At 42.6% G+C, this 14,286-nt stretch overlaps 1 protein-coding gene across 1 annotated transcript in view; it reads right to left on the bottom strand.

Annotated features, from left to right (window-relative positions):
* DZIP1 (DAZ interacting zinc finger protein 1) overlaps window positions 1-14,286 on the bottom strand; it is an 80,501-nt gene that overhangs the window by 28,084 nt on the left and 38,131 nt on the right. Inside the window, exons 8-10 of the mRNA XM_006831997.1 lie at window positions 13,124-13,264; window positions 12,680-12,722; window positions 7,371-7,427 (exon numbers count right to left, since the gene is read on the bottom strand). Of these exons, the coding sequence (XP_006832060.1) occupies window positions 7,371-7,427; window positions 12,680-12,722; window positions 13,124-13,264 (241 nt within the window). The remainder of the gene's footprint in view (window positions 1-7,370; window positions 7,428-12,679; window positions 12,723-13,123; window positions 13,265-14,286) is intronic.

Genomic DNA, 14,286 nt, shown 5'->3' with positions numbered 1-14,286 from the left:
TGGTTTTCATTTACTAAAGAGTATTTCTGGTACTCTAAGTACTGGGAATCGTGGTGGCCCCATTGGATACGTACTGGGCTGTGAACCACAACATCAGGGGTTCATTCCCACCTGCTGCTCCGTAAGAGAAAGATGAGGTTTTCTGCTCCCACAAAGATTTATAGGCTCAGGAACCCTATACAGGATAGCTATGAGTCAGAACCAACTCAACAACACTTGACATTTTGGGTCTAGGCCCCTGGGTAGTACACATGGTTTACACTAGACTGGACTATTACGTAAAGGTGGTGGTTCAAAGCCCCTGAGTAGTAATGCTGCAGAAGGCCTAACAGTTCACTCCATAAAGCTTACAGCCAAGAAAACCCTGTGGAAGTGTTATTGTCTGTAACACAGGGATTGCCACATATTACTCAAGGGCATTGGGTTGTGGGGGTGGGGGAAGGGTTTAATAGGTATAAAGCCTGTTCTAAAACCCACTGCCATAACGTTGATTCGGACGCCTAACAGCCCTATAGAACAGAGGAGAACTGCCCCATAGGGTTTTCTAGGCTGTCAGTTTTTATGGAAGTAGACTGCCACGTTTTTCCCATGAAGCGGCTGGTGGGTTCGAACTGCTGACCTTTTGGTTAACAGCCAAGTGTTTTAACCGCTGTACCACCAGAGCTAAACGAGCAGCCCAGTGCTTATTCTACAGTAGAATGTACTAATCACTGGACCACCAGGACTGAACAAGTAGGCCAGTTCTTATCCTACAGCTACATACTTGTACAGGTCAAATTGGCCAGGAGCCTAGCATCCGTCTTATGGGGAAAATGCATCTCAACTGACTATGAAATGAATTTTTTGAAATACAATCAATTAGTAAGTGGAAGGCTACCTTTATTTTTAAAGATAAACAGGGTCCCTGGGAAAAGCTCAAATTTGACTCCACCCACATTCCATAACAGTAAAAAACACCCAAAAAAAGTGCTTTTCAAATTTGTTACTCAGCATTAAGCTCTCAAAATGACATAAATCTTACTTAGTTGAACTGATAAAAATGGAAACTTGAGACTAGCCTTCAGCTTTTTTTTTTTTTTTAATCAATGATATGACTTTTACTTCACTGTATGAAACTCAAGGAGGCCTGGCAGCACAGTGGGTTAAGTACTGAACTGCTTACTACAAAGTTAAGTTTATTAAACCCACCAGCTGCTCCAAGGGAGAAAAGTGCAGCAGTCTGCTCTTGGAAAGATTTACACCCTTGGAAACCCTTGAGAGCAGTTCTACTTAATTTTATGAGGTCACTAGGAGTTGGAAGTGGGTTTTTATTGTTATTTTAATGAAAATTGTAAACATTAACTTATAAGGGAATTTTTTTTTTTCTTAAGTCCTCATGAAACCATCATGCACATTTCTTATCATTACATTGGAGTTAGAGCCCCGTGGTGGCGCTGTAGGATAAGGCCAGGTCTAGTAACTGCAAGGCCAGCAGGCAGTTCAAACCCACCAGCAGCTCTCAGAAACCCTACACAGCGTTGCTATGAGTTGGAACCAACTCAACAGCACACAATAACATGTGTTCCTAGGACTTATTTCTCTTGAGTCAGGTAAAACTACCAAAGTTCTGTTCTGTGCTCTTCTGTGGCACGGAGAGTGGGGACTTGGTAGGGGGCAGGAGAACCCTGATGACAGCTCCTATGTGAGGGCTAATGAAGCAAGAGGGCCCACAGCCCAGCCCCTAGAAGTAGGCTAAAGTTCTGAGTGGGGAGAGAAGAAGAACCAGCCATTCTGTGCTCTAGCAGTCACAGATTCCACGCCACCGAACACCCCAACTCCTTCCTCCCTAACTTGAAACCTCCAGTGTGAGAGATGAAACCTTCGGAGACACACATTTCCCCTGACCCAGCCGGAGACTTTCAGAAAAATTTCTCTCTAGGTCTCCATGACCTCCAGAAGAGCAGTTCCAGGATCACTGTTTAGCCTGAACTTCCTCCCACTGGCGGACTCCTCTTTCCTGACTGAACTTCTTCATCGGTCATAGAAGCTAACATTTGCTTACTAAGTGGCTCGTGTTCTAAGCAATGTCCTGCCCCATTCAATCATCTCAACCAAACAAGGAGTTATTACTAATCTCCCCAGATTACAGGTAAGGAAACCTAAGTACACAGTGGCATGTGTGGGCCATGAATGCCCATTTTCTGTTTCCAAAGTCCAGGCTCTTAACTGTGAAGCTATAATGGTCCCTCCTGCTGCTCACTGTGGTTGCCAGGTCTCTTCTTCCTCCTCTTATCCTGGATTCTATAATGGTACTGCCACGCACTCATTATCTCGGCTCACTGTGTTCTGCCTCTTCCCTCTCTCTTGGCCCCCAATCGTGTGTTCAGTCAATTCCACGGCACAGCTACTGTATTCACCGCCTCTTCTCCAGCTTCATTACCACAATCCTGTGTGATAATGCCACATGTGCCTCACACATAACTAATACCTCCAACTCTGATCCAGCATGAAGCCTAGCCTCAGAAACATGCAGTTGCCAAACGACTGATCCCTAGCAGTCAAAACCTGGCACTCCACAGCTATGAACCCAACCAACCAACCGTAAGCCACTCAAATCTCTTCTGCGTACTCTTAATGTTGCTCAAAATGATTCATCTACACTAATTCACATCTAGCACTTTCCTGCTACTTTTTGCTTGTATGCATTGTATCACCTACAATGTCACCCCCTACATGTTCACCTCCTAGTCAACTCAAATGGCCAAATGTCAGCTACTCCATGAAATCTTCCAAATTTTCCCCAACTGGAGATAATCCCTTCTTTGTCATCAAGGCTGTGCAGTCTGTCAACGGTTCCTAACTTGTGTCACAATTATTATGAGTGTTTGGTATCCCTTACAGATTGTTAGTGGCTTGTGGGCAGGCTTTGTTTCTATGTATTTTCCTATCTCCATTGTGCCAATCTGGAGACAGAGAAGCATCCAATAACTAACTATCTACTTGTAGGAAGAAGACGGCAGGGCTGACACAGAACACAAGCCATGAACATAGGTGGCCATTTTAATTCTTCTCTAAGGGCAAAGGACTCCTGGTGTGGCACTGTAGGATCGGCACTGGACTGCCAACAACAAGGTCGGCAGTACAAGTTCACCAGCTGCTCCTGGGAAACACTGTACAGGGTCACTATGAGTCAGAACCAACTTGACGGCATGTCGCTACACCAACAAGAACAAAGGTTTTTTCTAAAGATTTTCCTGAACTCACCCAGGATGTGAATCTTGAAAGACTGCTCTTCCTGTCTGTCAGCCACAAGCAAACATTTCTCCTTGTGATTACATGTACACACAGCCAGCCCAAAGGGATCAGACCCACCCCTGTTTAGAGAGTGTAATCTCTCCCTTCAACAGTCCTCTGTCCATTTCCACAACGCTGTTTGGTCCCATGCACTCAGATGGGAGAAGCCCTCTTTTTTTCCACTGAGACCCACAAACCACCAGAACCATAGACACTTCTCAAGTACCAGACAGCACATTGTGGTGTGAACTGAAGTGTTAGGTTTCACTCAGTATCTTGAAATGTCAAATATTTGCTTTGAGAGCAAAACATAAGAACTTCAAATGCTAGTAAAAACATTTCTGACTTAAAATAATACGATTTATGGCACGCTTAACGTCTTAGGGTAGCGTTCCATGTTTAACTTCTCATTTTTGTGGCCTTAGTTCCAGCCCTATGATGAAAGTCAGACATATGTAACTCCCTCACAACTTACAGGCCAAAATATAAAAATCTTTATTTACATTTAAGTGAAACTAGCAGATCTCCAGGGAGCCCGTTGATCCAAACAATAAGCACTAGACTACAAACCACAAAGTCCACAGCTGGAAGCCTCTAGGTGCTCCATGGAAGGAAGATACGGGTTTCTGCTTCCTCAAAGATTTGAGTCAGAACCAACTCGACGGAATCAACAGCACTTAACAACAAGCAGATCCCCTTAGACTCTGGAAAAAGTTCCTTTTTCGCATCTTCACTACCAAAAGCAGGTAACCATTTTGCCAGGTCACGCTAAAGGCAGAGGGAAGTTGTACAGTCATGTAGGATGTACAGCCTAAGCAATGGGAATGTATGGTTCAGTTTAACAACGTATGTTCCATCCTGCACTGGGCAGCGGCAAGGTTTAGTCACAAATCCACGAGCAATGTGTTCTCCAGTAGTAAAAATACAACTGATGAGATTTTTATCAGGAATGGTAATTGGGCACGATCATTTCTTTTCCCCAGAATCCACGTTTCATCCTTAGCATCAACACTTAAAATTCTACTGTTCAACTAGGGTTGTTGTTGTTGTTGTTAAGTGCCGTCGAGTCGGTTCCGACCCATAGCGATCCTGTACGGGGTTTCCAAGGGTGTAAATCTTTACGGGAGTAGAAAGCCTCATCTTTCTCCCGTGGAGCGGCTGGTAGTTTTGAACTGCTGACCTTAAGGTTCGCAGCCCGATTCGCAACCACTATGCTACCAGAGCTCCTTATAGTGACCCTGTATAGGGTTTCTGAGGAGCGGCTGGTGAGCTTGAACTGCAGCCATTGTGGTTCAAACGACTCTGTAGTCAAGCGCATTAACCTACAGTGTCACAAAGTCAAAAAGCTCTAAATAAACAGGAATATTCTAGACGACTTAGCATTTCATTCCATTCATCTTTCCTCAATAGCAGGGAGAAGTGGGAAGTGCTAAAAGGGTTTGAGGCTTTTCTTCTTGCAGAGCTATGTTGTTGTGAAGCACCGTCAACTTGGCTCTGACCCATAGAGACCCTGTATTGGGTTTCCAAGGACTGACTGGTGAGTTTCAATCGTCGACCTTACAGTCCAGAGCATTAACCCACATAGCCACTCCTGGAGAGTTATAAAGGACTAAAATCAGGAAGGGTACCGTACCACCCTCTAAAATTCATTATATGCTTTTATTCTGGTTCCACTTTTAAAAATAAATAGCAACTTGACACAATTAGGGTGTCAACAAATCCCAAAGAGGTTTATAAAAATCTATACTGCAAGGGAAATGTGGATTCCTTGGTGTCTGCTTTGTTATTCCTTAGGAAGACTGCACTGAGTAAGTATATAAAACCTCATTACTGCATTACAATGGATATTTGTCCTTCATAACGTCCTCTACTTTAAAAGGGTTTATATGTTTAAAAACTGCTGTGGCCCTATATGATCTGTATATAATATAGAATAATTAAATACTTGGATTAAAAAAAAAAAAAAAAAAGGAGGGGCATTATCAAAGTTGCCATTTTTTCTCCAGACCCTCTTTTTTCAGGGCAGAGGAGTGGCAAGTCGGCTCGGGCAGCTCATAGTGGCATCCCTCCGTCTCTACAACAGTCTGGGCTGAAGGAAGTGTGAATGTGTCTGACCAATTGATGGATACAGGAGTGCTATGTCCCTGCCACTGCCTCAATTGAGGACCATTCCAAAATGCCCATCTCAGCTCATCTAGATTCATTGCTCTTTCCATCCAAGTTGTCCAAGACACTTCCCAATAGGCCTCCCACCTGTCAATTTTTGCCTCGGCACCTGTTTCTCAGGGAACCCAGAGCTAAGACAGTGAGTAATCATGACATTTTTCATGGCAAAGAACCTCAGCAAGCTCTGTCATGGAATAAAAGGATCTTTTTGCCCTTAGAGTGGTACACAGGAAAATTTATATTATGGAATACATATTTTGGAATGTATTATGACACACACACACAGGTGAGGAAGGTACTGTGATTGGGGAGCAGGTCAGTGGGTTCCAACCAAGCCTCCTCTTAGCGCCTGGGCCAGTGAGATACTCACAAATCAGCTTTGATCCCAATCCAAGGGTTGTGGGCTCCTTGCCAGGTCTAGCTGGCACTTCAAACTAGCATTTCAATTCCCGTATATTCCAGGAAGGGGTATATTTGATTCGTGCAGCCCTGATTTAATCAGGGCAGAGACCACAGTCAAACACAGTGGTTTTAGAACTGAGAGATTTATGAGAACCCAGAAATAACCCCCGTCATTCTAGGTGACCTTTACTGGGCACACAAATGCAGAATAAAGGACCTGGGAACCATGTATAATGGCATATAAAGGTTAACAATAACCAAGTAGGAAAAAAAAGAGAAATCAATACCACCAATAAAATAAAAAAATTTTAAAACCATGGTTAAATTACAAAAGAGAAGTGACCAGCAACGTATTATAAAATAAACCCCGAAAAAAACAGGGAGGTAACAGAGACAGATTTTAGACCTGGCAAAATAATATGAACAACAAATGATTGCCATAGATTATTTTCTTGTGTATTCAATATTAAAGCAAAACTTATATATGCTCAACATACATTTGATCTGTTATTGGTCCAAAGGAAGATTTAAAAAAAAAAAACTTACACTATATACTTGCCAATATTAAGACCCAGTACATGGAGAACATATACATTACATATTATGATCATGTGCTCCAGGAAACTGGTACATCTAAAGTAATCTTAGAAAACAACGAAAACATGTTTATAACATGAAGGTGTTATAAACAACCTCCTGAGTCAGCAAGTGAGCAAGCAAGAATAATTACTGAAGAGCCTTTCACTGCTTACAAAGTCAATTAAGCAGCTAGACCATGGATTGAGTCTAACTATAAGGCTAAAAACAAAGTGGAATGAAGTAGTCATTAGATTCCCAAAGCATCTGTAGGTAAGATAGGGGAAAGATGGTCCCTCTCCTATAGTCATTCATTTGTAACATACAGTAAACCCATAAGAAAACAAGGTCTTTAAAAAACACACTATGAAAAACTGTAAGCAGTTTAATGAATATTTTATGCCTAAAATATTCACCACCACCACCACCAGTCTCTATCTACTGGGTCATGTTAATAACAATTCTCATCCTGCGGTCTGGTCCAAGAGCAGAATTCTGGCAGTTGTTTCTCCTAGTGGAGCCTACTTACCCCTTGGTTTCCATCACGAGTCTTTTCAGATTTTCCCAACCAATCGTTAAAACTGTTTGTTTAAAAAAGGTGACCCAGTGCCTCACTGAAAGTTACGATAACAATCACATATGCCCTGCGGCATGTGCTGCTCGACTGGCCCCAGATCTGCTACTTTTACCCAAAATCATAAACAATCAAAGTCCAAATTAAAAATCTCTCCTTGTGTGCCTACCAATGTATACAGTTTATACTTTACGACCTCAGTATCTAAGCTCAGTTTAAAGTAATGTCACATATAAAGACTGTAGTTTTACTGACTTTTAAAATCACTAGGATGTTTACTGTTTTACATAATTACCCTCACAGAAGCACTTTCGGTTAAATTCTCCAACTCAGGGCAGAAAGTGGATATAAAACATTTGAGAGGATTGCTGAAACTTACCATGTGCTACTGTTTGGCTTGATTTAGCATCCAAAGTCTGTGCTGCAGGGGCACTCACTGAAACAGCACAAAAAGGAAAAAGATCACAGGGTTCCACAAAGTAAAGGAAAAGCACCAGAACGTGATAGTAGCCTGTTGTTGTTGTTGTTATGTGCCGTGGAGTCGGTTCTGACTCATAGCAACCCTACACAGGGTTTCCAAGGCTATAAATCTTTACGGGAGCAGAAAGTCTCAACTTTCTCCCGCAGAACCGCTGTTAGTTTCGAACTGCTGACCTTGTGGCTTGCAGCCCGATTCATAACCACTACGCTACCAGAGCTCCTTAGTAGCCTATTAGTCTCCTCAAATTAGTCCAGGTGTACACTGGGGTCAAATGTTTCCAAAGACAAAGATATTATACAACTAATCTAAACCCATTTTTATAATAGCTTTGTTGAGGTATAATCCACCCTTTTAAAGTATAATGCAATTTAGTGTATTCAGAGTTCCTCGGAAACCCTGTACAGGGTTGCTATGGGTCGGAACCGACTCGACGGCAGTTAACAACAACAAGAGAGTTACTTAGTCATAATAACTATCTAATTTTAAAGCACTTGCATCACTCCCAAAAACACCTCACATCCATTAGCTGACACACTCCAAATCCCCACCCCCACCCCCAGCCTCTGACAACCACTCATCTTCTTTTTGTGTCTATTAATGGGCCTATTTTGGACATTTCATATAAATAGAATCTTACAATGTCTGTTTTTTGTATCTGGCTTCTTTAACTTGGCATGTTTCCAAGGGTCACCTTTGTGGCGGCATGTATCAGTAACACTTCATTCCTTTTTGTAACTTTATAATATATTCCATGGTGTGATGGGAAAGGATAAGCACTGAGCTGCTAATCACAAGGTTGATGGTTCAAACCCACCAGCTGCTCCTTGAAAACCCTCTACAGGGTCGCTATGACTTGGAACCAACTTGAAGGCACTTAACAACAGTGTATAATCCACGTTTTACCAAGTCATGTGTTAATGGACATTTGGGTTATTTCCACTTTTTGCCGATTATGAATGCTGCTGCTGTGAACATTCATTCACAATCAGCCAACTGTGCTGTCGTTTTCACTTGTCCTTTATTTATTTCATTTCAGCCATACAGGCTATTTCTTCTTCCTCTCTATACTGCTCTCTATACTGCTATAATATCGTGCTATAAAGTGCTACTAGACAAAAGGACCAGATGCTGGGTAATGTTTGAAAAATAGGAACAACATGGTCAGATGAAAGATACCAAAATGTCACAAGCCAATTTTTAAAAAATTACTCCAATCACTGGACTGGAAGGCATTCATGCAGCTGTAGCCTTTAGGGGAGAATGTATCTGATTAAAGTGAAACGAGAAGTTATTTTTCAATGTCTCCATAGATTGAGGTTCCACAGCCTCCCTTCCAATAATTAACGTTTGCCCAGGGTTCTTCTCTAGACTATTTACTTGTATAGTTTGTTTTCACTAAACAACACTTGGCTATTAGCTTACCGACTCTCAAACTCTTTAATTTGAATCCTACTCTAATAAAATATTGTCCAAAAGCCTCTCCTGCCTCCATAGGCACATCTTTTTAGTTTAGGCAAAGGCTACAAATGAGTTCTGGTGTGGCGCTGTAGGATAAGCACTGGACTGCGAACCAAAAGGCCAGTAGTTCAAATCCACCAGTCACTCTTCAGAAACCCTATACAGGGTCACTATGAGGCGGAACTGACTGGACAGCACTTCACAACAACAATAGTTTACATTAAAAATCCTTTAGTTTTCTGGATATGGTTCTAATGTATTCATTTTATATCTCCTAAGTTGTCTTTCTCTTTGTGATCTGACTCACAGGAATCTTATCTAGGGTTTCTGAGGAGTGGCTGATGGGTTTGAACCATTGATCTTTTGGTTCAAACCCACCTTGTGGTCCAATACATTATCCTGCAGTGCCACACCAGGACTCCTGGTTTTTATTGTTGTTGTTGTTGTCAGGTGCCATCGAGTCGGAAGCGACTCATAGCGACCCCATGCACAGCAGAACGAAACAATGTCCAATCCTGGGTCAACCTCACTACCGCTGCCACACTTGATGCCATCAATGATGCCACCTGGCTGATCCATCTCGTTGGGGGTCTTCCTCTTTTTCTCTGATCCTCCATCTTACACAGCATGACATCCTTCTCCAGCGACTGTTCCCTCCTGACAATAATTATTAGACTAATGCAAAGTAATAAGTATGGCTGATCCAAATCACCACAAAAATCACATCAGTGTATACAATCATGGGGTTTTAGAACTCAGTCAAAACCGGGAATCAAAATTAATTATGCACTCTCCAAATGAATTGGTTTTCAAAGAAAAGTCTTTAAAAACAAATACGCAAAAGTTAATGTTTTGGCTTGGCATTTAAAAAGATTTCTTAAGTACAGTATAGAAACTTACTAGGTACAGCTGGGGTAGATGACTTAGCTTCAAAAGCTTGCCAGGCTAAAGGATTCCCTGAAATAGCAAAAAAAGTAGTTAATATCAAAAACTACAAGTTACGGACTGAATTTTGACAAATCCATTTTCCCTCAGAATACAATAAATTAAATTTATTCAAGCAACTGAGTAAAGATGGCTAACATGAATCCTTTTAAAGCTACATTTTTCATCAAATTACTTTTCATCCAAATCTTTATATTTAGACAATTATAGACATGGAGTCCCAGTATGGCACTGTGGAATAAAGCACTGGACCACAAGGTCAGTTTGAACCACAAGGTCGCCAGTTCAAACCCACCAGCCATGCTTCGAAAACCCTATACAGGGTGGCTGTGGGTCTGAACCAACTTGACGGCACTTTATTCAATAGACGTGCACTCTTGCTTAGCTGAACTTTTACTAATGAGAAGTTCAAGGGAAATTCAGCTCTTGTACAAATCTGTAGAAGTCCTGGTGTGGTGTTGTGGGTTAATGTGCTGGACTGCAAAGTCGGTTTGAAAAGCAAGGTCAGTGGGTCAGGCTCACCAGCTGCTCCTTGGAAATCCTAAACAGGGTTGCTATGGATCGGCACCAACTCTACAGCACTTAACAACAACAAACCTCTGTCTCAAAACAAAATCACCTATACCTACAGAGGCAGTAGCTCAAAAGAGGGAACAAATCTTTACAGCGAGGTTCATTCCCACCCCCTCAATACACAGAGTAGACAGGGATGGGCAACTTGGACATTGGCTACTCAAAATGGGGGGGGGGAGTGCGGCTACAAAGGCAAGAAATGACTGGCTTACAAGCTTTCAAGAAGGAACCTAGATCCAGAGGGCACAGAGGAAGATAGAATCTCCACTGAGTAGTATCCAGTCTGTCTAGGCGGGGCTGATGAAATGAAATGCAGATGGATCTCTTGTGATACAATAGTGAATAATTGTTATCAGGACTGCTTGTGAGGGTTGGAATTGTAAAGGTGGACATTTTGTGGCAAGGAGGCGAGTGACTAACTTTTCAGCCTAGGAGCAGAGGTCCCTGGGACCATCAAGGGATAAGAGTGGAGAGCGGGAGGGACCCTACCCAGAGACTCAGTGATGCCTGAGATGGAGGCAGAGACAATGATGTGTAGAGATGGAGCGGCTGGGGACTTTAGACACAGAGAGGGAGAGGGGCTGTGTGCTGACCACTGAGGGGCAGACTTGTGTGGTATACCCTTTGGTTGGTTGGTTGATAATGCATGGTGGGTATTGTAACCATGGCAATGAAACGATATATGATAGGATGAATGTAAAGCTAATGTTCGCCCATGTAAACTATCACATAATTCACAATAAAACATTTTTTTAAAAAAAGCAGGATCAGTGTGTCTCCTACGGCTCTGGAAATGGCAAGGTAACCCCGTGGTAATCCCAGGTTGGAATTCTTCAAGTGAAGGAAGATTCCTTAACACTTGAGACTTGCAGGAAGTGACGCAAAGTTAGGAGCACTTGGAAGGAGTTGGACAGAAAGCATGCTTTTAGATTGGACTGTCTCCCAGTCTCACGCCTGACTCTCTCACTTCTAGACTAGTCCTCCAGTGGGATGCGGAGGGATGAGCTGTTACTGCTTAAGTCAGGAGGTGCTATGCGCCCCACTGGGTTTAAAACACACAGCATCGCCATGAGTCGAAATCAACTCAAGAGCAGCAGTGTGGTTTCATTTTTTTTTTTTTTTTAATGTTTAAAATGAAGAAGATGTTACAATTGAGACTAACTTGGCAAGTCTTTATGGTACATTAAAATGATTACGGGTTTTCTGATCAACAATAGCTAACACTCCTAACTGGTGAGCAGGTATGTTTTACATGGGCTATCACTTTTAATCCTCATAACAGCTCTATGATGGAATTACTATTAATATTCCTACTATAGAGATGGAGTCCTGGTATGGCGCTGTGGGCTAATGCACTAGACTGCAAAGTCGAATGAACCACAAGGTTGGTGGTTCAAGCTCACCAGCTGCTCCTTGGAAACCCTATACAGGGTGGCTGTGAGTAGGACCAGAGTCGATGACACTTAACAACAGCAACACAGAGATAAGGAGTTCCAGTAGAGCGATGGGTTAGTAGCTGGACTGCTAACCTCAAGGTCAGCAATTCAAATCTACAAGCCACTCTGCAAGAGAAAGATGAGATTTTCTGCTCTCATTAAGATTTACAGTCTCGGAATCAGAGGAGGAAACTAAGCTTAGAGATTCACTAAGCTAAAGTGCTGAAAATGGAAGCAGAACACAACTGGTTTCCAAACCCTGTGCTTTTAATCTCAACTCTCGCGTACAGTTTGCAAATCAGTATAAGGTACTCAGTTACTCAGCATGGATTATATGCTTAACAGGATTAGGATGGTGGTGATGTGCTGTGGAGTTGGTTCTGACTCAGAGTGACCCTGCATAGGGTTTCTGAGGCTGTAAATCTTTACGGGAGCAGAAAGCCTCATCTTTCTCCCATGGAACGACTGCTAGTTTTCAAACTGCTGACTGTGAGATTCGCAGCCCAACTTGTAATCGTTACGCTACCAGAGTTCCTTAACAGTTTTATGATTGTTGTTGTTGTGAAGTGCCGTCGAGTCGATAGAAATACAAATATAAGAAATCATTAGATGATAGTACAGATTTTTCTACCTTCTGGATTATGGTAACAGATCTCCCAGATTCAAATAACAAGAGGAGAGCTCTCCCAATTTACACTACTAGGAGGAATGCCCTCTTGGCAGACATACACTCTGTGGCCCCACACATTCCTGTGATGCCCCCCACCTCCCAGCACTGTGCAGTCCATCGCTTACCTTTAGGTTCACTGTTTTGTGGTTTACTGGCAAAGTCTTTAATCTGCAAAGAAAAACAGTCTTCTAGCAACATACACTCATACAGACATGCTGAATAATGGATAGACACTGTACTCAGTAAATAAAGCTTCTCATTAAATCCTTCAAAGGCACAAGACACTCGGACTTTAAAGACACAGAGACATACGTCCCATGAGAGCAGTATTTGGATTCTTCTCTACCTTCAATCTTACTCTGAATTCGAAATGAATCAATCTGTTGCACAGTACTGTTTTAAACACCGTTTTTACAGTTTTTCCTACTGGATCTACTTTTACAAGCACTTACAGAGACAGTCCTCTGTCTTCTTGACCTTATGCAGGTGCTCTGAAATAAAGACACGTGTTCTAACAGTAGGAACGTTGTTTATAAAGAAAGCCCGAGCCAACAGACATCCATCCATACCTGCTGCCGCTGAGTGATTATCAGCTCATTCTGCTCCTGGAGTCTCAGCCCCAGCTCTTCTATCCTCTTCTTGTAGAAGACATTACTGGCATTGAGATCGTCGATCATTGAGGTCCGAAGTTTCTCTATATGTGACAGGAGCTGAAAAAAAATTTTTTTAAGGAACATATTTCTCTGTAAACTGCTTGTAAACTATCTTCCTTCTGCAGCTTTGGATGTTCAGACCCTGCTTCCTTTGCTGCCTTTACAGTATCCACGCACATACAATCATTCAAGACGGCTTTGATCATGGCATGTCAGGTCCCTGGCTGTACAAGGTGCTTTGTCTGTCTGTCTGGGGAGCTCCTGACCCACGACAGATGTACTAATGTGAATGGTTGAGTGAACTTGACCAAGTACATGGAACAATGAATGCATGGATACCAAACCAAAAACTAAACCCACTGCCAGCGAGTCGATTCCAACTCATAGTGACCTCATGCAGGGTTTCTGAGACGGTAAGTCTTCACAAACCACAGCCCTTGCAGCTAGCAGCCCAATGCTTGCCTCACTGCATCACCAGGGCTCCTTGGCATATGAGTACATAGTGATAAAAGATGAAGGTTTCTTGCTTATGCTCCCAGAGTCCTTTGTCCTGCTTCTGCCTTTGAACCTCCCATGCACTCTGTCCTACACCTGCCCCATGGGGTCAGGTGTGAGTTCCCAGGGACAGGCTGCACCTCCATTATTTCAATATCCCACCACAGTCCCTGGGCCATAGGAGGGTCTCACAAAATATTTACTGAGAAAAGAGAAAAGGAAGTGGGGGGCAGGAAGGAAAACAGAAAAGACAGAGGAAGGGGAAGAACAAGAAAAAAGCACAAAGATTCATCTTTGGAGACCTGATGCCAGGAAGATAATGAAAAAGATCCAAAAAGAGTTGATTTTCAATGAGTTAGGAAAGGATTCTTCAAAGTATTGCAGTAGTTGCTTAAAAGGAAGGGAGCAGATGGACTGTTACTACAAGAACAAACAAATTGCTTGTCCAGGAAACATCAAGGCAAGTGGTCAGGTCCCCTTAATGCAAACCCCCTTCCAAGACTAAGACTCAACGGAAATACGCGCCCTGATTGGTGACCACACGCATCGCCTATAGGGGAAGTGGGGTAAAAGCAGCAATGAAG

The sequence above is a fragment of the Chrysochloris asiatica genome, unplaced genomic scaffold, assembly GCF_000296735.1.
Source record: "Chrysochloris asiatica unplaced genomic scaffold, ChrAsi1.0 scaffold00005, whole genome shotgun sequence".
NCBI classification, from domain to species: domain Eukaryota; kingdom Metazoa; phylum Chordata; class Mammalia; order Afrosoricida; family Chrysochloridae; genus Chrysochloris; species Chrysochloris asiatica.
The sequence above is the reverse complement of the archived record's forward strand: the minus strand, read 5'-3'. Positions and strand labels throughout refer to the sequence as shown.